Source organism: Rhopalosiphum maidis, chromosome 1, assembly GCF_003676215.2.
Source record: "Rhopalosiphum maidis isolate BTI-1 chromosome 1, ASM367621v3, whole genome shotgun sequence".
NCBI classification, from domain to species: domain Eukaryota; kingdom Metazoa; phylum Arthropoda; class Insecta; order Hemiptera; family Aphididae; genus Rhopalosiphum; species Rhopalosiphum maidis.
Window position 1 is genome coordinate 65,634,553 of NC_040877.1, and position 26,264 is coordinate 65,660,816.

General features: G+C 26.7%; 3 protein-coding genes across 3 annotated transcripts; 2 read left to right on the forward strand and 1 right to left on the reverse strand.

The window, feature by feature from the left end:
- Positions 1 to 376: 376 nt before the first annotated feature.
- On the forward strand, positions 377 to 16,809 carry LOC113550623 (28S ribosomal protein S9, mitochondrial). Its single transcript, XM_026952571.1, has 11 exons — positions 377 to 594; positions 897 to 1,029; positions 2,204 to 2,307; positions 3,855 to 4,028; positions 4,362 to 4,447; positions 4,516 to 4,591; positions 6,146 to 6,271; positions 6,339 to 6,381; positions 6,445 to 6,560; positions 16,401 to 16,563; positions 16,631 to 16,809. Exons 1-11 carry the CDS (start codon positions 520 to 522, stop codon positions 16,720 to 16,722), a joined length of 1,188 nt encoding a protein of 395 aa, XP_026808372.1. The 5' UTR covers positions 377 to 519; the 3' UTR covers positions 16,723 to 16,809.
- On the reverse strand, positions 7,570 to 13,110 carry LOC113550617 (transient receptor potential channel pyrexia-like). The gene is made up of 2 exons (XM_026952566.1): positions 12,279 to 13,110; positions 7,570 to 9,772 (listed from the first exon to the last, which is right to left on the reverse strand). The coding sequence occupies exons 1-2, from the start codon at positions 12,857 to 12,859 to the stop codon at positions 7,591 to 7,593; spliced, it is 2,763 nt and encodes a 920-aa protein (XP_026808367.1). The 5' UTR covers positions 12,860 to 13,110; the 3' UTR covers positions 7,570 to 7,590.
- A 2,505-nt stretch (positions 16,810 to 19,314) lies between the features above and the next one.
- On the forward strand, positions 19,315 to 22,185 carry LOC113550618 (transient receptor potential channel pyrexia-like). The gene has a single exon (XM_026952567.1). The coding sequence runs from the start codon at positions 19,373 to 19,375 to the stop codon at positions 22,031 to 22,033; it is 2,661 nt and encodes an 886-aa protein (XP_026808368.1). The 5' UTR covers positions 19,315 to 19,372; the 3' UTR covers positions 22,034 to 22,185.
- The last annotated feature ends 4,079 nt before the right edge of the window (positions 22,186 to 26,264 follow it).

The window sequence follows — 26,264 nt, forward strand, 5'->3', positions numbered from 1 at the left end:
AACCAAGTAGCAATTAATGCTTAACAGTTAATAATGCACACTAAATGTCTAATTATAATATTAGTGTTTGTCATTTGGTACTAACTGTAATTTTAATAACTAATAAGTACAAATAGCAAGGGAAAAGAGCAAGTAGTCAGCAGTAGTAAGCTTGTAGAGTAACGAAAACGAAGATTCTTATCAAATTCAAAAGAAGTAAAAACACGCCATCTAGATTCATTAATTTATATTAATTATCTTGAGTTTAATAAAACACTTATGTTATGGTATATTCATGTGTATTTTTGATCAAAATGTAATTTTATAATGATAAAAATTGATAAGCTTTCCGGCAAGTCGGTAAGTCACACTTTTTACTTTATCTTTTATTCATTATTTTAACTTAAGTCTTAAGTGTGTAGTTGTTAATAAATTATTATTTTTTTAATAACATTTATTTTTTATTTTTCATTATGTATTTATCTTACTCCGACATTAGTTTAATTAAGTATTAAAGTATTTATTTAGTACAATTTCAACATGATGGCATTGCAACGTTTATTTAATATTCTTGCTATAAACAAATTCAATACTCCAAAAGTATTGTCAAATTGTGTAAGTTTGTTTAAAAAATATATTATAGTGTATTTTTATAAAATATTGTAATTAAAACATATTGTTTTGCCATCATGCAAAAAGTGATCAAGTGAAATTTTGTATATTTTATGTACCTATTAATTTTAATTAAAAGTTATACAAATTTAAAAATGTTCACATGGCCACTTTTTGCATGACAGTGGTTTTACAATATAATATACTTGTCAATTGTTAGTCTTCATAATATTATGACATATTATGATACATTCACTCAAAGTGATATACTTAATAATTTGTATAGCTTAAAATTTATACATTAGGTACCTAGATGTACATATGGTTTAAACAATGTAGGGAGTAATGACCCAGAAGTTGAAATTATTGAAAAGAAAATTGTAGAAGAAAAAACAAGTTTAGCTATGCGAGCATATCTTCAAAGAGCTACACAATATAGTAAGTAATATTAGATTATTATAATAATTATCCATAGAAAGAAAACATCTTATTTATTAATTTTTTTATTTGAAAAAAAAATATTTTCAAATCTATTTACTTAAAATTATTAAAAACAATACTTAATACCTAATTGCTCGAACACACAACTTACTTTTAAATTTGTAAAAATATACAATATTTGTTTGATTTGTTTGGTAATATAAATGAGGATCCACCAGACTTGTTTACCCCTACTTCTCTCTTAATAATATTTATTCAAATTTTTATTTTTGGTATGTTTAAATACACGTAAAGACCATATTTTTATATTTCAGACATTTTTTTTGTACCACTCAAAGAGTATCTTGTTCATGTAACAATTTAACTTTAGCTTTTCAAATGATAACCTTTTCTTTTATAAATTATTTAGTGAATAATTCTCCAGAAAGTTTTGTTTTAATAACATCAAAATTAGAATTAGTATGTTTAACTAAGAATAAAAGATCCTTGATAATGGATTTTGATGGACTATGATGTTTTGAAAAATTTAGTTATTAATATTAGGTAATCCATCATCATTTATTATTTGTAAAAATGGTCCAAGTATAATAAACAGTTTCAAAATTACATTTAAAATAAAATATTTTAAACCCTTTTTAAGAACTATAATTAGATTTATTATCCATTAAATAATTTGCAGTACAAATATGAGGGGAGGGGTTCTTGTTTGAAAAACAATAAGTTTTTATCACCATGTGTTACTTCTAACATTTTACAAAAAATATCAAGGATTTTAAAAAAGGGTCTTTAAAAGTACCTACCTATTTAATAATTCCAAAAGTAAGAATTTTTATAAATTCATTATCAAAGGAAACAATGGAAATGAGTAAGCTTGGTGAATAATTTTGTATATTTTATTTTAAAAATAACTATTTATAATTTTAACAAAATAATTTATTATTTAAGAAGTTAAATGAAACACCATTTTGGTTTTTAAATTTATTTTTAATGATTCCAAATTTTAAAATTTTTATAGTTTGTTAAATTATTTCTAGTTATTGTGTTGTAATTAAAAATTGTATTTTTGTTATCCAAAAATTAAAAAAAAATATATTATGAATACTTCTTAATTTACCTATAAAATTATTGTTTTCTATTACATAAGATAAATTTATATTGTATAATATTTCAGATAACTTTATGGAACAGCAAACATATGAATACAATGTTGGAAAACGTCATTTAGCTAACATGATGGGTGTTGATCCAGAAACATTTACTCAAACAGATATTGATGTTAGTTTATTGATAAATTAGATTTAAAAGATAACTTTATAAATAGTGTTGTAATTAAAAGTAAAATAGAATAAAATAATACATCTATAAGACCTAACCTAACTGACAGAATTTCAAGTTTAAAATATTTTCAGGTTTATTGTAAGTACTACTATAAAACCTAATAAAAAAAAAGTATTAATTGACAGATATAATAATTAATATATTATATTTACATATTTTGGATATAACTTAATTAAATTTTTTTCTATAATTTTAATGAAAGTCATGTTACAAAATTTAAGTCAGTTTATTTTTACTTAATTTCCATTAAATATATTTTAGATTAGTGGAGAAATGTTTATCTATTAAGGATTTTTAATTTAAAATTGAATAATTTTTAAAACATTTCAAAAATATATTTGAATATTGTGAATGGGGGTAGATATTAAGACAAAAATTCTGTGATAAAATTTTAGTGATATTTTTCATTTTAGTGCTATTTATTTATTTTTATCCAATTATAAGTTAGAATAGGGTTAGAAAATCATGTTTTATTTTTGTTTTCTTATATAATCACATAATTAAATTAATTATACTATTGAAAGTATAAAATAGAATGTATATTGTGTAAAATCAGAAATTTTGTTTATTTCAAAATCATACATTTTCAGATTTTTTTAATACAAAAAATAAATTAGTTTATAGCTTTACTAAATCAATAAATATTTCAAAATAAATAAACACAAATTAATTCAAAATGTTTAGCATATAACATTGTATCATATCATATTGTTATTTTAACATACTCAGTATCACCGATCAATATTATGATATGATTTCGTCATAAATAAAAACATTTAATAGGACGTCATGCTCACACGTGTTGTCTCTATTCCATGAATGTACATTGTACAACATAGCAAGTTTGAATTCAGTAGAATCAATTTTATGTTAACATTAATTTAGAGTAAATTTACTTATTATGAAATTTAAAAATAATAATATCTAGGTTATTTTCTGAGTTATATAAGTGAGTTATAGTTATGTAAAATATTAAAACTTTTTAATGCTTATAACTCATTTAAAAATTAAAGTATTAATAAAAGCTTATGAGATGCCTTAGATAATAGTATTACCTTTAAATTTGATAATAGATAAATTTACTCTAATATTAATGCTAATAGTATACAATTTATTCTGTTGAACACAAATTTGCTATATTTTACGTTCATAAAATGGAACTAACATATGCAGGTATGACGTCCTTTTAATTTTATAGATGATTTTAGATAAGAATTTTGATTAAATTATTAATTAATGATGTGTTATTATCTAGTAATTAGAAAATATGAACTTATTATATATTAATGTTTATAGTATATTTACATTATATACAGTAATCATTTTTTTTATCAATCTTTCTAAAATAAAATTATAAAATAACTAATAATTAACACTTAAATTTAAAGCCTAATTTTAAAATAAATAAATTAAATTGTATAAATCTTTATTTAAAAAATAATTTTATTTTTTACCAACTGTATTTATGTTGTTATTAATTTTAGGAAGCTATTGACTATTTGTTTCCATCTGGTTTATATGATCCAAAAGCAAGACCTTTAATGAAACCTCCCAGTGAAGTATTTCCACCAAAAAAAGATGCAGAGTTTGATGAGTCTGGACGTCCATTTCATGTTTTTTTTTATACAGGAAAACCAAATTTTTATCTAATTTTACATGTAAGTCATAAATTTAATTTTTAAATACACTCTACCAAGTTTTAATATTAGGTCGCTAAATTTACATTAATACATGTGATGAAAAAATGTTATTTAAAAATTGTCTGAATTAATTTTGCAAAAAAAAGAAACAACAACAAATAATATGTAGTAAATAATTCTTTTAATTCAAGATTTTGAAATATATTATTTAACCATTTTATCTTTATGTCAAAAATATCTAATAAATATAGTTAATACTTTTATTAATAATATACTAATCACATATGTAAAACAAAGGAAGTATCCTTTATAAATATAATATATATTATTATTAATTATTTAATTTCATAGAATATTGCTACTAAATTATCGGAATTGAATAAGTTTGAAGATAGTTTGAGAAAAAACAATATACTTCCAGATCCAGATAAAAAATTGTATGTCCAGTTGTATATTATACACTTTTATGATTGAAATTTATTTACAAGCTTATATTTGTTTATAGAACATCGTTGGGAAGTCAATGGCTATCTAAAGAAGATTTGGAAAAATTAACTGTTGAAAAGCTCTCTGATCACGAAGTAAAAAAATTCATAAATATATTACTTTACAAACCAATAGTTATATTTAATTTTTATAGATATAAATGTAGGGTTAGTCCCTATTATTAAAATATATAAGTTAAGTATGTTCCATCATATTTTTAATACATAAATGTTCTGCTTGTTATGCTTGGGTTGAACTTGGTTTATTTGGTAGTTTATAAAAGAATTTAGTCGAATTGTGCATATCACAATCTGAGAGGTTCTAATAACCAAGATTATAAATTCTGTTACAAATCATTAAGGTAGATAATAAATAAATGTCTTGATGTTCCAAAAAAGTTAGTGAACAATTTCTATCATTTTTTTTCTGTGATAAAAAAAACCTTATGAGAAATAAATAATTATAATCTCTTTATAGATAGTTCTCTAAATTCCAAAATATGCTCAAATCTGCAAAATTAAATGTTTTAAAAATTATAGATATAACTATCACTTTAAATTTGAAACCATTTTAATAAAAGAATATATTTACATCAATTTATATTAACTTTTATTTCACTGGTTTGGTCCTTTTCAACAAAGGTTTAATTCTTGTTTTTGTATTTTTTTGAAATTTTCTTTTATGATTTTTAATATTGTTCCATAGTTACCTATTTTAAACTATCTATTCTATGGACCGATTACTATGGAGATTATTTACCCAGTTTTTAGAAGTACTTAACCACCTATTTTTTAATTTTGAGCTAAAGTTACCAGATTATTATTACTCAAAACTAGGACATATTTAAAATAATAATAATAATAATAAATTACCTAATATACAACCTGAACATAATTGAACATTTATATAATATCCATTTTTAATTTACATTATCTCTTAACAGGTAAATTTGTAAGTAGAGTTAAAGTCAAGTGAATATAGGTAATTATGATATTATGTGGAAGATAAAAATAAATGACTATATTATTTTAATCATTATTACAAATATTATATAATTTAATTTACTATTAGTCGAAAAAGTTGAACTTTCAGCATCTCTGGCTTGTTTGGTTTTAGTTGTTTATCAAATAAAAGAATAAAAAACTATGTTCAATAAAATAAAATGTAGTATATAGGCACACTAAACAAATAATATACCACTAAAAGAAATTAAAAATTAATGTGTCATTTAGTAAGATTAGATAAGCAATGTGTAAATATATAAAGTGTAGAAATGACTTGTTTCCACAAATCATCCCTTTGTATTTTTATGACAATTTATATTTATCAAATTTTTTTATGCATTTAATCAGAAACTGAATTCTCAAAACCATAAACTTCAATTCATTAAATTATAATGTTGATGAAATCTTTTTTGGGGATATCATAATACAAGTCACAAAACAAGTAGTGTTTTAGCAAATCTGAGACATTAGAAATCCTAGGTTGAGCATAACTGTTGAAATTATTTTGTGAATAATATGTTACACAAACTTTTAGTAGTTAATTTAATATATAAAACCAGAAATGTTTGTATAATCTAAAAAAAATTATACTATTATTTATATTTTATACCATGTGCATTTATACAGTTTTATTATTTATTTTAGTACAAAAATTTTGTAATTGCAATTGAGCGTTTGTTAAAACATCCATGTTCATACAAGTTTGTGGAATTCATTTCTAATTATCAAAAACCAATGATATCTACTAAGGCTATTATTGAATCAGCACCAGTAATTACTATATTTTTTATATTATATATCTTAGACATATTTAATGATTATTAAAATATATTTTAAGGTTGAATACACAAAAGATGGAAGAGCCTATATTACTGTTAAAGGTAATTAATTAACAAATATTATGTAGTATTATAATTACATTTTTTATTTTTTTTTATTTTTAGATTGCCCTAGAAAAGATGCTAGAGCTGACGTTACAGTTTATTATCCTGGAACTGGCAAGCTATCAATAAATGGAAAGGGAATTGAATTTTTTGATGATATTCAAGCCAGAGAACAGGTAAATTAACTAAAATTATTATTTAATAGAATTACTCATATTTTAAATATTAGTTATTTTGTTGTCCAATCAAATTTAAGTGAATAACAAATCTTTACTAAATCAAATTACAAAAGGGAAATTTTATATATAATAATAATATATTATAATATATACAATATACATATATAATAGAAAATATAACTGATTGATGAGTTTAGTTTCATTACTTATATTTTTGGCTTTTAAATACAACTCAAATATTTTTCTTGAATATTTATGTGCTATTTATAAAAGTATAAATACAAATATACGTGTGTCATGTATGTATTTTTATTATTTAATTGGATAAATAATAGACATTTTATTTGTTTTTAAGAACCGCCGGGTGTTTAGAATTAGTTTATTTACCAGTAATCAAAAACACATTGCTTATAATTTATTTTCACTGACAAAATCCTATAACTCTAAGAACTGGCTTAATTTTTGTTTATATTAACTGTATAAATAACATAAACGTCAAATACTAAGAATTCAAATTCACAATGTGTTATTTATACATTTTAAATATGTCCTTATTGAACGGAAATTGCTGACCTGTGCATGATTAGAATATAATTTTTTATGATAATCAAATTTTATATTTTAAACATGTTTAATAAGACAAATGTGTATTAACTAATAAAAGGAGAACAGAAAAAGTTATTTTATTACATTATTTTATTGTCAAATCAATATTATCCCATTTTATCCATACATAACTATTGACATATTGCATTGTTTTGAGTTAAAGGAAAATGTCACAGGAAAATAAAAATATGACCCTTATGTTTCAAAATAATCCTATTTTTTTTTTTTAACATCTAAGGATTTATTTTTAGGTAATTTATCATGACAAATATAACAAGATCAGTTTACCCTTCAATATTATAATGAAGTAATATTTTCAAAAAAATTTTATCAACACATCAATACATAATATTTAAATATAACATAGTTTATATTATAATAGTTAATTCCATTAAAAAATACAAATTAAGACTAGGAGTATTTATGAAGATTTATTTATAAGCTGTAATAAGAGATCTTGTTGATTTTGTACAATTTCTTTTAGATGTTTAATTTCTTCAACTAAAGCCTTGTTTTCCATTTTATTTTCTAACATAGCTTGCTTATAGTCAACTGTATTCAATCGTTGTTGTCTTGCTATATTCAATGCATCTTCCATTATGTATTTTGGTAATCTTTTTTCTGTAGGATTTAATGGTTTTACATAAAGTACCACTCGATATGCTGATGGTGTAACTCTTGCGCTCCAATTAAAAAAATTTATGACACGTCTAGGCAAACAACCTTGAAATAATGCTTGTTCTTGTGAGTGAATTAACTGAGTTTGTCTGACAAGTTTTGATAGATCTGCAGTTTTGTGCAAACCTTGGATATCATGAACTGCTATTCCAACTAGCAAGTTCATTAATACAACAGTAACAAATACAATAAACAATATAAAAGTTATATAAGCACTTATGTTAAAAATTATTGGAGATTCTTCGGATTTTATTAACAAATCTATGTCAAGTTCTCCTGTCATCATTACTAGAACTTTTGCTATACCTATTAAAGGATTATTGAAATCATTTGATGTAGGGAATAATGTGCAAAAACTTATTGTAAACCCTATAAGCAAGCATGAATAAGCGAGCAACAATTTAGCAAATTCCTTTTGCACTTTAGTAAACATAGCAATATATGTTCCAAATATAGGTAACTGGCCAATCATCACCATTAAATTTGACCATCCAAACAAAACAGCAAATGCTCCAATAGGGTTTTGCCAGTCATATGTTTTATTTCCATATAAAAAGGATGTTAAAAATACACTTGCCACCACAAACCATTCAACAATGTTAGTGATGTTTAAAAAGTATTGTTTGACTGAAGTAAATCCTGTTGTTCCAATTAATTTTCTGATTATTATGATAATTGTAAATACTAACAATATATACCAAACAATTTCTATAATTATGTGTGATATTAACTGTGAATCAAACACATTAATATTTAAACGACAGACATTTTGAGTTTCCGTTTCATTTAGTTCTTGACTATTAGTTATTTGTTGGTTGTCTGTTATGTTTTTTGACTTATTATAACAATTATGTGCTAAAGCTGTCATTACATAAGAGGTTAAAAGTAAAACAAAAATTGCATCAAAAACTAGACGAACAAAATAAAATCTACGAATTTTTTGCCATTTTAAATATAAAAATGCTTTACATAATGGATGTTCAAGCATAGATTTTTGACCACATTCTTCCAATGTGTGTAATAAAATGATTTCCCCTAGACTAGGATTTTGTAATAAGTATCGAAAATCCATTATTAGTTCAACTTCTTTAGCAGAAGCTTGGTCATTTAATGTAATTGCCTGGTCAAATTTTTTTTTAATTGTATTTATACTTGTGGGTGTTTTTCTGTTTATTATGCTTAAGGCACTCATCCCGCCTACTGTTCTAGAACTTATGTCAGCTCCTTTTATGATTAAAAAATCAACACATTGGGATAACTCATTTAAAGCAGCTATATGTAGTGGTGCATACCCATATCTGTCTTTAATATTGACGTTTGCACCCCATTTTACCAATACTTCAACCACATGGAATGATAAAAAAGCTTTACAAACAGCGGAATGCAATGCTGTTCTTTTGTCGATATCTAAAGCATTTACTTCGGCTCCTAATTCTAATAATATAATTACAGATTCAGCGCATTGAGCTTTTGCAGCTAGATGTAAAGCAGTTTGATTTTTATTATTTACCGCAGTATGACTAGATCCTGAATGTAGTAGTATTTGAACACATTCCGTATATCCATTTTCAGCTGCCATATGCAAGGCCGTTGATTGTCTAGATTTCGATTTTAAATTTATTGTTTTATTACTTTTACTTAAGAGAAGTTTTAGACATTCAGTATATCCTTTATCTGCTGCTAAATGAAGGGGCGTATTCCCATTGGTATCCAAAGAGTTGGGATCTATACCAATATTTAGTAAGTACTTGACACATTCTACAGAATTGGCTTGTACTGCACAATGTAATACTGTGTCAGTTACTTTACATCTCTGGTCTATCAGAATTTTTGTAGTTTCTAAAGCATTGCCCATAACAGCTGAATGTAATGGTGTATATCCACTCTGAATTGTATCCATGTCACATTTTTTTTTTATTAGCCATCTGTAAGTAGAATATAATTTTAGATTCTGATTAGAGTGACATTTTTTATTATTTAATTTAAATACTAATTTTTAATTACGTGTTCATTAATGAATATATTAGTTTTACAATATTATCTATGTACTTTTTTTATTAGTCCATGAAATACTTAAAGGTAAGAGCAGGCTCTCAGTCAATTGAATCTTGGTCATTAAATAGTCTTATTAATTTTAGGAATTTTTAGTTTAGGTTTAAGTCTTAATAGACTGATGTTGAAAATATCCTATGGATTGTATATGCAGGGGTTGCTGTTTATTATATTACTTGGGGTAATTGACATGCGAGTCTTTTAAACACCTGTCTAATGAATTATAATTCATAAAGTTTTAGTCATGGTACATAAGCTATATGTTGTTAGGGAATACTTAAACATTGGTCAAATGTTTTTTAAAAAGAAATTTTAATATTTGATATATTTTATGGTATATGATTATATTTATTATTTTTTATAATGGACTTTATGGCTTAGCTTAGATAATTATATGAATGTTTTTAATGTACTGTTATATTTATTTTGTATTTGATAGTTATATTCTGTGGTTATGTTGGCATTATATTTATCATGAAAAATTATTTTATTTAAAAAAATAGTTATTCTTATTAGGTACATAAATATATTATTACTTATTGTAATAGTTACTTATTTCCATAAATTAGCTGGTTATTGAAATCATCAACATGGTTTTAAATTGTTAATGATTTTAGTTGTTAGCTATATTGCCTATATCTATTGTCCGGTATACACTGATTAATTTTTAGAAACTAATTTTTTTACGCCCCGACCAACATTTAAAATTTACTGAGACCGTGTACTGAAAAAAATAGTAGTGTTTCATCAAATTCAAGACAAATAGCAATCCTATACTATATAGATACATACAAGTAAAGCATTCATTACTAGTGGTTATACGGGAATTTTATTTAAAGACTACTATACTATATGTCTATATATTTATTAGAAGGAACTTGCCAAAATATTTTTACTATATTATGTAAACTATAACTTATTCCATGGCGTGTTGACAGATTATATAGATAAATGTCTTTATAAACACATTGTTTGAATGTCATCTCTATAATTGATCGGTTATCTCATTTACATTTTTTGATAAATATTTATAACATATACCTTAAATAATAACAATTTTTTATTAACGGAGAACTTGCTTTACCATGTAGTACCTTGCCATCGAGTAGTTCACTGTAGTAGGTATATTAATTTAAATTTAACGAATTATTGTGTACAAAAAACGGCGTGTGTCAGCCTCTATAGCAGTGGTCTTCAACCTTTTTGAACCCGCGACCCACTTTTTAGGCCTACATTTTTCGTGACCCACGAAGCTTTGTAAAAAAACTAAAATTACTTAATGCTTTGCAGTAGTACTATTTAAAATTGAATAAATAAAATGTACATTTTAGTAGGTATTTTTATTTATTAACTTTCTAAGTTTAATAATTAAAAAATTATTTTTTTACCTTATATAATTTTTATTTTAAAAAGAAGACTTATCGCGAACCAATTTTAAAGCTTATGCGACCCACCGATTGAAGACCCCTGCTCTATCGGATATTTTATAATAATATATGTTAGTAATTTATTTTTATTTTAGTAATATAAGTAATACGATAGATTTAATTTGAACTAATTTTTTACAATATTATCACATTTATATCATATAATATTGTTATGAACCAATGACTTGTAACTCAATATAGTCTAATTTAAATATACCTAATTATGGTGTAAACAGATTTTTGGCATGCATTTCATAAAAATGTTTAAATGTTTTAAAAATGTCATTGTTGTGCGCAGTAAATACTAATATATGTTATACTGAAAAGCTTACGAAATAGAAAAATACGTAAAATCGTTTGAGGATAAATACCATTCCTACAATTAAAGTACCAAGATCTAAACAAATTTCTAATCACACAACATAATATAAACTAGGTCTTAATGAGATCATTAAAATCATTAAATCCATGTATCATAATTTTAGTAAATAAATTCAATTATTGTAATTTGTAGTAATTGGTAATTAAAGCCAATAGTTATCATAATAATAGCGTTAAGAAAAATAAAAATAAAATTATTTTACGTGTCATATACGTACACATAGTATTGAATCTCATAAACTAGAAAAATTTTATACTTAATAGTATTTATTAATTTTAATAAAATTTTCCATTAATAAAGTCCTCATTAGTGAATTATGTTTATAATGTATTAATTGAAAACAACGAAAAACAAAATATTTTTATCGTTTAAAACGAATTAGGCACCTATATATTTCTATATGGGTAAAAGTTAAATCTTCCCCTTTTTATGTGTCTGATAAAAAACTACTTTAGGACAAAACAAGTACGTTTCCTATAATATATATCACGACCAAGAACTAGGGATAATAAAATAAAATAATTAACTCGTAAATAAATTGACGGTATAACAATACAAAATATCGTGTACCTGAGCGCGTCGGCGTTTCCCATAAAGGCCGCCAAATGTACGGCTGTAATGTTGCCGCAGTGCGAATAGTGCAAGTTGGCGCCGCACTCGTGCAGCGCGTCCAAGCACTCGGCCGGCGCGCCTATGTACACGGCCCAGCAGAACAGCCTGTCCAGCTCACTCTGGTTGGGTGGCGGGTGCACGCCACCCGGGTCGAACTCGTCGAGTTCCACGAGTTCCATGAGCTGTAGCCGCCCGTTGCACGTGCGCATCGAGTCCATCAGGTCGCGTCTAATGGTGTCCTTCCGTATGGTTATGGACAGTTCGATTTCTTGCCCGGCCGCGGACTGCGGTCCACCGGCGGCCGGCGCGTCCGGCAGGCTCTCCATGAACAAGAACTCTTCGACGTTGGATCGCCGCCGCTGGTCACTGCCGCCGCCGCCACCGCCGCCTCCCGGCCGGTGCCGAAAGCTGTACCACCGGTCTTTGAGCGACGACGGCGACCGGGACGTCGCGGCCGCACCGCCGTGCCGATTGTGCACGTTCAGGCTGATGGTCCTGTCCAGGGGAACGGCCACCTCCAGGTGATGTCTGCCGGTCATGGTGACGGTGCAGGTCGAACGTATCGTTCCGGTGTGGGGCAATGAACAATTTGCTAACCGGATGTCGGAAGACGTGCCCTGACGGTCGTTTCGTGCGTGTGTTTTTCGCCGGCCGCCGTGCTGCCGTGCAGCGGGTTACCGCGCGCGTCGTTCGGCTTCTTCGACGATACGCTCGCCAATGTCCGGTGCGGCGGTGGCACGATATTATATTATGTTCGGTCGGTGGTCTCTCGCGCGGTGCTACGGACGCCAACAGCGTGGCCGCTATCGGAACTATATAGGTACGCGATCGTATCTCCCTCTATTTCCACCCTCCCCCTCCCGTCAGCCAGATACACACGCGCGCGCCCGCCGCCTCGCTCCGTTTCGTATAATTTATTATTATTCATCGCCGTTTTTTTATCATTAATTATCGTTATTATAATACAGAATTAATATTATAATAATATATCGCGCGCGTGGCGGTGTGGTTGTGAACACCGGTAACGCGCGAATCTTGCACCGTGACTGCGTCTCCTTCACGGCTGCTACTGCAGTGTTATAAAATATACCTAATTTAATACATTCGTTCATACACGTCATATTATTATTGTTATTATTTTGTTTTACATAATATAATTGTGTAATAGAATAGGCATTATGTACGTATCAAACGGTGTACGCCGTAGGTGTACATATATAGAATTGATTTAAACAATAACGATAAAATATTTTTTTTTTTCGATATACCCACAAAATGAAAAAAAAAACCACTAGCATTTTGGATAGGTTGGGTATGTTTATTGAAATTGTTATTCATTAGACATATTGGTTCTAATTTATTAATTTTTATCTGTAATTAGCAAAAAAATTATCATTCATCAATTTTTTTGTTAATTTGAAATATTTTTATCGTTGTTAAATGATAATGCGTTTCCATTTGTATGAGCAATGTTAATATAATTTTCGTAATTTTTAAAATGAAATAATTTTGAATATTACATCGTTGGATATTGTATAAAACGCGTATAATACAAAAAATAAATACACCATACCTACTCGTAGTTTAACACGCACGATATAATATTAAGTTTAATACACAATACACGTATAACGTAAGGTATAAAATAAAAGCAATAAATAAAATACCGTATTTTTATTTAGTGACGACGTACGTAGTATTATACGATGGGCTCCAGCGTAGGTTAAAAAGGGTTCAACACTTCATACATTAAGTAGTTATTATATCATAATAATTAATATTAAACTAACTTGATTTTGTAAGGTTTAAACTATTATTATTAAAAAAAAAAAAAAAAATTATCCGCACGATTTTATTTTTCAGCAATGTTGTAGTATTATATTGTATTCTGTACCATAGCAATAAATTCCTTGCACGTAAGCCCGTTGGTTTTTTAACAATCAAAGTCAAGGTCGGCTGTTGCTATTCAATGCGCATTATACGGTACATACGTTAATCGACGAATCAGGATATGCGACTATGTACCAATAATCGATTAATTCTTAATTTTTACATCGCGCATTCTCCGAATTAATCGTTGATTTCAACCGCGTACTTACTCCTTGTATCGCGCAGTCATGTCATGAAATATAATATAATTAATATTATATAAAATGTGTGCGATGTCTAAATTGACTGGTAAATAATGTGCCTGTTCGATTTGATATGTGTATAACTTATACAGTATAAGCAAATTAAGAATCTCACGAGCTGCGAATAAGAGGAATAATCTTAACAAATGGGTAAATGGATATTATTATAATATAATTTATATCAGAGGATTAATCAGTGTTTTGTTACTGTTTTATTCAAACAAACATCTGAAAATTATTCAATAATGAGTCCTCCGGAAATTACGTTGAAATATGGAGGTTGTATATATTCAATATTGTCATGATTATTGCTATTGTTTATCATTCAACACTTGTATTTTTTATATTATGAAGTTTCCGGTTACATTCACATTGTGTTCTCTTACATTTTTTTTTCAAATTCTTCAAAATTACGAATATTTGCAAATTATTTTGTTGTAGTTGAAAATCCATGAGTTTTTTTTATTTTTATATCTAAGGTTTCAAAATTAGATAATTCTTCATAATTATGTTATTCTTACTCCAATTTAAAACAAAAATTTAGCGTAAACCCACAGTAATATTTTATGAGCGTTTTAAGCTTAAAATTTGACCGAATCTGATCGTTCCAACAATTTTACGTAAAATAACAGTTTTAGTTAATTCGTTATCATTCAAAATATTTTAATCGTTAAATTTCGAAACGTCCACTTTTAATTAAATTATCATTTACCATGTGCAATTAAAATTAAAAAATATTAATACTAATTTCAATATATTCATACCACTATTTTACCTACTCACCTCGTTCTAAGGTATTTTTTAGTTGAAATATATAGTTTTGAAATGTATGACAAATATTTTATCAAATATTAACTGTAAAATAATTTATATTCCCTCATGAACTCGCGAACAAAATGTTCAAAACATATCCTTGAATTTCGTAAAATTTACTTCAAATTTGAAACAAATATAAAGTTGTTGAATCTATGATTCATAAGCTATATGAATAAATATTACGATTATAAAATATATTTCATACAATATTTATGCGAGTTTACGCACTATATATGTATATAAGTGTATTGTGTATGATTTTACTCTGTTACTTAACCAGCGTAGATTTTTATAAGTAGTTTATAAATAAAACCTTTTTAATTATAAGTAAAGGTTTGATTTATGGAGAGTCTCAAACATGAAATTTAGCACGTTTATTAGTACCTAATATATAAGTCGATCAAACAAATACGCTTACTCTTTTTTTTTAATAATATAATTCTTCAAAATTTGATTTTTGGAATTTTTAAATATAAATTTAAGGACCATATTTTCTACCATACTTTATACTTGGATTTTTTATTACGTTTAAGGAGTATGATGATACAATTTTATTTTTTTTCAAGTGTGAACTTCTTTAACTACCTATTTGTTCTATTTAACGGCGATTATCATTTGAAAAAAAGAAGTTTATATCGTCACAGGATGTTTCAAGTATTTGAAAATATGGTCTTTAAATTCCAAAAATTGAATTTGAATATGAATGCACTTATGCACTTGTATAGAATAAAATGGAACTGAGTACGGTGAATTTTTCTCTGTATCCTCCAATATAGAAATATTGAAATACCCGTCTCGTTTTCTTATTTGGATAGGAATTTTCTCATCTATTTTTTTTTATTAAATGCCTTTGCTTGGTATGTAGGAACTTAGATTCGATCCTTCCATAGTATAGGTTAAGTTGTATTCTAATATCGGAAAGATTAAAATATAAAATTAAAATTAAAATTTTAAAACGATTAGATCATTTTAGGTATGAGTATAGTAAGTTATACTAGTTATAGCTTTGTAATATGTGGCAATTTTTTAAACATTTTGAATTATCTATAATAATCATTAACGCATAATAAATTACATTTTATAGTACTGTATGCACTATAATATTAAGTTTCTTTAACGTTTTAATTTTTAGATATTATTCCCATTATTATTTACGGATATGGTTGACAAAGTTGATGTTCATGCAACAGTCAAGGGTGGAGGAGTTTCAGGTAAAGCTGGTGCAATTCGTTTCGGTATTTCTTGGAGTTTACGTTCTTTTGTAGATCCTGAAACAGTAGAACGCATGCGAATCGGTAAATATTTTTTGCTCTTATAAAATACGTTTTAATTGTTAATAAAATATTTAATTTGTTTTTCAAGCGGGTCTATTGCAAAAAGACTACAGGAGAAGAGAAAGGAAAAAGCCAGGCCAAGCTAGAGCTAGAAGGAAGTTTACTTGGAAGAAGCGTTAAAATGTTGGTTTTATTGCAGTTTTGTATATATTATTTAATGATGAATTAAAATAAAATAAACTAGATTTTTCTTATATTTATTGTATACAATTGTCTACATTATTGAAAATTTACCTATAGAATGTGCTTGTTATAATATAATATGAACTAACTATACAAATTAAAATATTAACAATTATTTTTAAGCACAAACGCAAACCGATTAGGTAGGTATATAAAATACTTAAGGTATAATATTATATTAATATGTTTTTAATTTCATGTAATATTCATTAAATAATAAATTATGATGAGTGTAGTATTAAAATATTTCATATGCGTTTATACTAACAAAGTTAAGTAAATATATTTTAAGAATAATTTAATTTGAATAGAATTCCGGTTAGAAGATTTATTAATGAAAAATTCCTGAAAGAAATAAACGTCAGAATATAGAATATTTAAAAATGTTTGATGAGAAGGTAAAATATAACTACCTACTTATTAACAAAAAATATTCTTTAACTATTATTTATTTTTATAAAACTGAGTAGGTATTCATTTGTATAGTTGTTTTCAGCTTTTAATAATAATAATTAATAATACTTAAAAAAAAAATGATCAAATTTTGATTGTTACTTAGTCGCTCAACTACAAATAAACAAAATTAAACAAGTTCTAAGCACATAACTTTATTTTGAACCATTTTAAGAATTTCTGGTGATATCTACATACTATGATATGATAATATAATAATATACAATGTAGGTAATATAATATAATATAATCTATTAATTCAATATTAAGTTCAACAGAAATATTGACAACATCCGACAAGTAAGTTATTGAAAAAATCGTGAATATATTTTAAACATTAAAAATGGTTAAAGTGATGTGTCAAAATAACTTCAGTAAATTTAACTGTTGAAAATTCAAAAAGATGTTTTTAAACCAAAAATGAGTTGACTCATTTATTTCAATACGGGACCGTAATCTATAATTGTTGCTTAATTAAAGTTAATCTATCAAGAATTAACTAATTTTTAAATAATAGTTATTTTCGTATTTTATTCATTATTTTGAAGCGGGCCGTATACGACAAGTATAAACACTATTAAAAAATTATAGGAAGCCTATTAAACTCTCCGGTGGCGACGTCATGCTCGTTATCCATTTGACATTAAAACTGTAAATCTATTGTTCATAAACTTCGAAAAATAAAAAACAACTAAAATACTGTAAATATTAGTAATTTTAGATTGTTAGTAAATTTATAATTTCATTAATAAGTTGTACCTATAGTATTATATAACTTGTATTTTCTCATGCTCCTTGTCTCAAGTAAAATAAAAATATTTCAATACACTAAAGAAAATTTTAGAGACACCTATGTATTTTAATGATGGTCAGATAGTTAATACGAATTTAGAACAAACTAAGTAACCGATACTTTTATGATAATTTGAGAAACGATCTACTCATTTGGCTAGTTATTATCAATATTAACATCTTACAAATTAATAAATCGGCAACCTGAAAAAGTCTGTAAATGCCTAATAATAAATATAAAAATTATGAATTGGTACCCTTTAATAAATGTATATAGATTTTGTATCTTTAATTAAATATATTATTATTGTAATCTTAAATATTGTTAATACTTAATATAGGTTCTTGAATATTTTTATATTGATATATCTACATGGCTACATATAAATATTATTAATTTTTTTACATACCAATTTTCAAAGGTTGTATAGATATACATTTTTGTTAAAAAATATTTAAATCTAGTTTTTCAAAATAAAATGTTGTTTAACTGATTTGTTTAAATACTAGCTAGGTAAAAGTATTTAGTTAAAACTATTATACTACATATTATCATTTTCATTGAAAATCGAAGTGTTCATTAGACAATAGAGTTAGGTAATTCTAGACTAAAATCAGTAGGTAAATTGTACAGTACCTACCCTAGTGGTCTAACATAAAAATATTGTTTTTATATAATTTTTTTTTATATTACATATGTATATTCAATACATTCAATACCTATAAAGTATAAAACTATATATTATAGTAGTATATACATTTGGATTTGATAGTACCTATGTGGCTATGTGTATAAATATAGCTATATGGTTCAATAACTCGTATCTTATTTTAAAATAAAACCGCACGATTGTTTTTTGTTATTCGCAATTATTCAATATTTTTGAAGGCTGAATTTTCAGTAGGCACCCGACCAAAATTAATATGTATACTACCTACCTACTTCAAGTAAAAATGTTATCATAGTTATTATTCATTAATAGTTAATTACAACGTCATTAAAAATTGTACCTATTTAGTTTTGATTATAATAATGGTTAACTTAAAATTATTATTAATATATATGTATTATTTATTATTCATTATACACAATGATACGATGGGAATTCTGAATACTAGTTCAATTAAGATGAGTCACCAACTGACTGGAATACTGTTTCACTATTTACCGTATATCCGCGTCTCCCACCAGTTACTGTAGAAAGGTAGCGGGAGAAAAACTGGTCATTGACAACGAAGATGCGAACTGCCAAGTGTGTGCATTTCAGTTAGTGTGGTTCGGTTAAAACGTAATATTCATCGATGTATTATTTTATTAATTGTGCGAGCAAAATTGGAAAACATGAGTTCAAGAAAATTGTCCCGTCATTTGAGTTTAGACGAATGTACGCGCGAATATTTGGAAATGGGAATGGACTTAACGAACAAGCGAAAAAGATATTTCAGTTTCCACGAAAAGGCAATACACCGGAATCGAGATAGGCCGATATCTTTTGAACTACCAGATACAGATCTAGTTGAAACTGATGAACGCAGTATCACCGAAACAACTATTGACGGGTCCAAAAGTAGCAATCAATTAAGCGTTAATAATTACAAGGAAATGGTGAAACAATGCTTGTTGGATTCAGCAAAAGGATACACTAATGGTTTTCAATTACTTCATGATATTGAATCTGGTATGGCAAATTTAGATACATTAAAACGGTGTCCACAGCAGCTGAAAAATTTAATAGTTCTGTGGGCATGTTTTGTCGATAAATGTGATGTCATGGAAGTCTTAGTTAAAGCTGGCGCAAATGTTAATTATATATTACCTTTTAGAGGCTATGGTGCTGTACACATAAGTGCATTGAACGGCTGTGTTTATTGTTTGAAATGGTTGTTGAATAATGGTTGTGAACCGAATTGCCGTGTTGACGATATGACAGCACTACACTTTGCCACCTTCACAGATTCCGTTGATGCGTTCAATACACTTATCGAACACGGCTGTAGACTTGAATCCACTGTTCTCCATAGCGCTGTAAAATCCAGAGCTGTTGGGTGCATTAAACTTTTATTATTTAAATACAGTGTAGATGTAAATATGTTGGACTCTATGGGTTTAGCACCTATACATATTTGTGCTGACCAAGGTTTTTCAGACTGTATGTACATGCTGTTAAGCTCGGATAAAACGTTAATTAATCAAAAAGACTATCATGAATGTACGGCTTTGCATATGGCTTGCGAATCTGCACACGTAGAATGCGTGAAATTGTTAATAGAACACCAGGCTAATATACATGCTAAAAATATGAAATTTCAAGTACCTATACATATGGCCGCAAAAGCTCAAAGTGTGGATTGCATTGATTTTCTGATAAAAGCAGGGGCTGACGTCAATGCCACAGATATAGATGACCGAACACCTCTGCACTCAGCTATATCTGTTAAGACGTTGAATGTTTGTCTTGCTGTAGACACATTGCTAAGTTACCATGCAAAAATCAACGTACAAGATCACTTTGGGTTTACACCTCTACATATAGCGGCGATCAACGAAGTGCCGGAATGCGTAGAATCATTGTTAGCCAAGGGTGGCAACGTAGGTATTCAAACGTTCGGTGGTATATCGGCACTTAACATGATTGTAAGAAAAGTGCCTTCGTGCGTGCCAGCTGTAGCCAAACAATTGGACAGTGCCGTTACATCCAACTGGGCGGATGGGTTTAAGCGTGGTCCGGAGATACAACTTCGATTCAAGTATTTGTTAAATTCTAATACTTTTGGTGAAATTGATTTACTAAAATGTTTTCAAGAAGAAGGCCAATATGAACTATTACAGCATCCACTGTGCCAAGCTTTTTTATTTTTGAAATGGAAAAAAATACGAAAATATTATTTAATGCGACTGGCAAGTTTGGGATTTTTCATTCTTCTATATACGCTTTATGTAACGACTGTACTTAGTCATGATTGCTACAATGCAATCCATTTATCCAATCAGAGTAATTCGTCATGTTTCCAGAACAACTCTACTCTCAGTGCATTTTTAATAAAAAATTATCAAATAATGGATGTAATTATTTATGCATTGTATTTGATCAGCGTCATAGAAGGATTCTTGAAAATTTCAGAAATGGCTGGATATATGTATGTTCATCAATATGTCCTTAGTTTAAGTAATTTAAGCGAATGGTTAGTATTAATAAGTGTGCCACTAATATCATTTCATATTAGTGGATATACCTCTTATTGGCAAAATTATATTGGTGCTTTTTGCGTACTCTGCGCTTGGACCAATTTTATGGTAAAAATAGGCCAATTGCCTTGGTTTGATACATATGTCGCCATGTACACTAAAGTTCAAAAAGAATTTGCAAAACTCCTCATGGCATATATATGTTTATTAATAGGTTTCTCTGTTAGTCTTTGCGTCGTGTTCCCTTCTTCTAAATGGTTCAATAATCCTATTATAGGTTTTGTAAAAGTATTAGTAATGATGGCGGGAGAATTGGATATATCAATGTTAGAAGTACACGACGAATCGCCAATTATATCTAAATTTAGTGCATATATTGTATATGTAGCCCTTTTAATATTTGTATCAATTATTCTTATGAATCTACTTGTAGGAATCGCTGTACATGATATACAAGGCTTAAAAAAGACTGCTGGTTTGTCTAAAGTTAGATGTCAGATTAAACTTATATACTATATTGAACTATTTATGTTGAGAAGCTTTTGGCCAAAAAGCGTCAAACGTAGAGCTCTGGTCTATCCTTCTAAACATCGAGCTCATATGACAGTTAAGCCATTGAGTCAACAACAAACGTTGCCTAGAGATATTATAGACGCTATTCGAATTTTAATTAAACGAAAAAAACAAGATAACTGTGATAACAATGACATTTTTAAAATACAAGAAATATTAAAAGAAGTAAGAGATTTAAGAGCAGTTGTAGAAGAAAATCAAAAGGTCATTAAACATTTGTTGATTAATGCAAATAAAATATAATATTATTAATATGCATTTATATAATTATATACAGAATAATAAATAATAACATTAGATAAATCATCAATTTACGGAGAAATTAAATAAAAAATACAAACATATTTTTTATAACTGATTATACACTGTTATTATACTGATAAATATATTCATCGTTTTATGACCTACGAATTAATAATTTTGTATAGGTACGTATAAAATACAAGTCTCATACAAAACTTAAATACTATACATAATATTATATCTTAATTATTATTAAGTATTTTTACATATGTTTATAATTTGTATTTGTTGTACCTATGGGTAGACACTGTTAAATGTATAGCAAAAATTATATTACAAATATTGTATCCAATACAAAATAATTTTTCTATAACTAAATTGTTTGTAAAAACCTTTGGTAGGTATTTTTTGTACTGAGAAACACATTTTAGTTATATTTTTGTATTTGTTCCTATACTATATTTTAATTGTTAAGTTTAATGTACTCGTATTGCTCAAAATGTGTATTATATATGAAATTGTGAAATAATATATAAAAACGTTAAAATATAAATATTGTTTAATTATTATATTTAATGATAATATTGATAACAATGACTATTTTTAATATGTATATTTAATCTTATTATACATATTTATTAAGTAAGACGTAGGTAATTCATAATACTTAACTATTTTGAAATATTTTGTCAAACATTTTGATTTTAAAAAATAACAAACTTGATCAACTAAACAGTAATTAATTAAGTAAGTATGCAAATTCTGGGGGTAATAACTAATAATATACTAAATTATTTGTTTTATATACACAATATGGATCAAATTGTCGTACAACTGTACAAGGTAATTCTCTAAAAACTAAAAGTAGATACGTTCTATTGTTGGCAAATAAACATTTCATTATCCCATAACAGAACATGTGAAGATGATTAGTAAATCACCTTGTATAAATGTGTATATTAAAATTTGAAATTATGTATAAACTATATATATATTGTATATACATGTATCTATATAATTATATTTATTGCTCAATAACGTCAATAATAAATCATATTATTTAGAGGATTATGTTTAAAATTCTGTAAGTAAATACCTAAAATAAAGTAATATTGTTGATTGGAACCTTAGGCAATTATTGTGAAGGTCAACTTCACATAACCTGTTTTCGCACAAATAATATATAAATAAAAAAAACATGGATATAAATGATAAAAATATTTTTTAAATACAATAATAATTTAAGAAAGTTATCTACTGTATGATTTAAATTACTACTTAACTTAAATGTTATACAATTATTAAAATGAGGTACCTAATTTTCTTAAATTGTAAAACAAATTACATATACGATTTGTAGTACTAATACTCTGTATTTATTGGTAGGTACTTAATGTAGTAATATAGCACCTATACATATATATATATATTATATTAATGGAATTTATGTTTCAATTTTAATCAATCAATGTAAAAATATTACTATATTTATGAATAATCACGTAGTACTAGTGTAGGTGTAATACGAAATTGTGAATATAATATAATTGAAGTGGAAGGTACTGTGAAATATGATATTAACAATAAACATAGAACATCAATGTATCATTACGTGAATACATATTTTATAAACAGAAAAAATAATGATATATACTATTTGTTATAAATGTATTCATATAAATAAAGGTTAAAGTTAAATTTATTAGATAAATATTAAATATCATTAAATTTATACGAGTATTAAAGTATTTATAAAATGCACATTATGAAGCTCTAAGGAGAAAAAGTAAAATATTGCATTTTTAAAAGTCGTTTGTGGCTAATCGTTACAATATGGGTGTGGTATTAGATGTATTAGATATTATACATTTAAATTATGTAATTATACATTCGTACATTACGTTTACATTTGAGAATGTCCCAATAAATATTTTATCGTTAATAATATCACATGTAGAATGTAGTTAATTTTATTTACCTACAATGTTTTTCGATGTACAAAAGATTACCTATTTTAAAGTAATTAGTAAAGGGAAAGTCACTTATATATTATATAATTAAATAAAATTGTACAACAATTTTCACTAAGGTAATCTAAATAATATTATTAATATTATTACTGATTAATTACCTATTTACCTACCAAATCATACAATACAAAATACAAGTATACTGATTGCTTAAAAATTAAAGTAAAATCTCTATCGGCTGTATCAACTTAATATAAAAATGAATTGTTAATTTTTGATTATGTTTTTTTAGTATTTTTTGTTTGTCCTCCCCATTTTAAAATCCTGTCTACGCCCTGCCTATACGTCCTATAATATAGTACCTATAAATGAAACCAATAAATTGAAAACTACCGAACGAATTGGTTTTCAGAAAAAAAATGCTACCTGCAACCACTCGTAATAAGTATGGATTGATGTTTTTAATTTTTACACATCGACGATGTTAATTAATTTAATTAGGAATAGAAGCTACTTACTAATGTGATCTAGTTATTTTATATATTCACAACTTTAAATAAAACATAATAAACCTACGATGAATATTATTTAGTTGTGACTACAATTATATTATATTATTATCATGTCATGGCATAAATACTAAAAATTAATATTTTTTTAACCAACAAACGTATTAAAGTTATAGGTACTTAGATATCATGAGTTATATCTAAATTTTTAATTACAAAATAATTTGTGATTTTCGAGATTTTGACGAATTTTGAAAATTCTAAGTTTATCTAAATGCTTATAAAAATATACTGTGACTATAAATTGATAATATTTTTAAATTGTAAAATAGTCAAAACTTATTAGGAACCTTGTATTATATTCTCAAGCATTTTTACCAAAATAATTTTGGTCTTGTTTATAGGTAGTTTGAGTAGTTATGTTGGTAAGTTTATAATTATTTTAATTTATGATGTTTTCTTATTTTCACGATTATTTCACCTATACATAGGTGTATAATAGCAAAGGTCAGTTTTACGTGCGTTATCGGTGGGATTTCGATACCGTTTGTTGTGTGCAATTATTACTTTATTAGATTGGTATACCTTTATAGAAAACATTTTAAAACAACGTACCATCACATTACTAGGTTTCCCGCGAAGAAAATCCCTAACCTAATTCCGAGATAGGGAACAATCCATTTGTTATTAATAAAAGAACGCTTTGTTTCTGTACTACACGTAAGTCAGGAATACGATTAACTTTAAACTTTACTGATTTACTGTAATTATTATAGTCATAAAGATTAACAACGAATGGAACGAAAATTAGATAGGTACGCGTCAGTGGCGGATTAAGCAATTTTCCGCCTACAAGCAGGACATTTGACGCCGTCTCAAAGTATAATATTATATTATAATTTATTTTATTTTTTAAGTGCGGAAAATTTGCCACTCCAATCACCTTTTCACTTTGCCTGTAGGGTAACCCGACGCTGGTACGTAAGTTTAAGTACGTTCACGCTGTACAATTGCGGTAGGTACACTGGTCCGGTTCTACGACTGCTAAAATGGTATTTACTTACCTCACCGTAATTGTAGGTATTTAATACTATGTTTGATGTTTCAACAGGTAATTGGCTGACTGCTGGTTTTATTTTTACTTTCCGAAAATCATATTAGGTAAGCAAAGAAAATTAATTTCAGCCGAATTTTACAAAAATTTTTTTTTTTTTGAAATCGATAAGTTTAAACAGTTAAAAACGTTGTGATCTTAGTCGTCTGTCTTCGAAAAAACAGAGGATTTTAGTCGTTAATTATTTGTTATTTTAGATGGGCTACCTATTTACTTAGTTCCATTATACAATATTATATATTTATATTTTATACGACTAAATACAATATTAATAAAATAATAAATAATAGTCACTCACTCACCTATCTTCATGATAGCGGCAGTGCTCTCTGTCGTTGTAATTTTAAATGTTTTAGAATATATTCTTGACACTAGATAACGCTATCATATTTGATTTTGTTGTAAATTTGTGAATGATATTATTACGAAAAATGTATAAGATTTCCGTGTCAACCTTATACCTAATGAGCTGTAGTTTTTGGTCGTGTGAGATGGAAAATAATTTAAAAATGGAAGGTGGTTTGGGAATTGAGAGTGGTCGTTGTCAGACGCCAGTTCTTGGTTTAGAAAGTTACGATATTCGAATGATGAAAAATGGGCAATAAGTTCTGGAAATATGTATAATGTAATTTTAATAT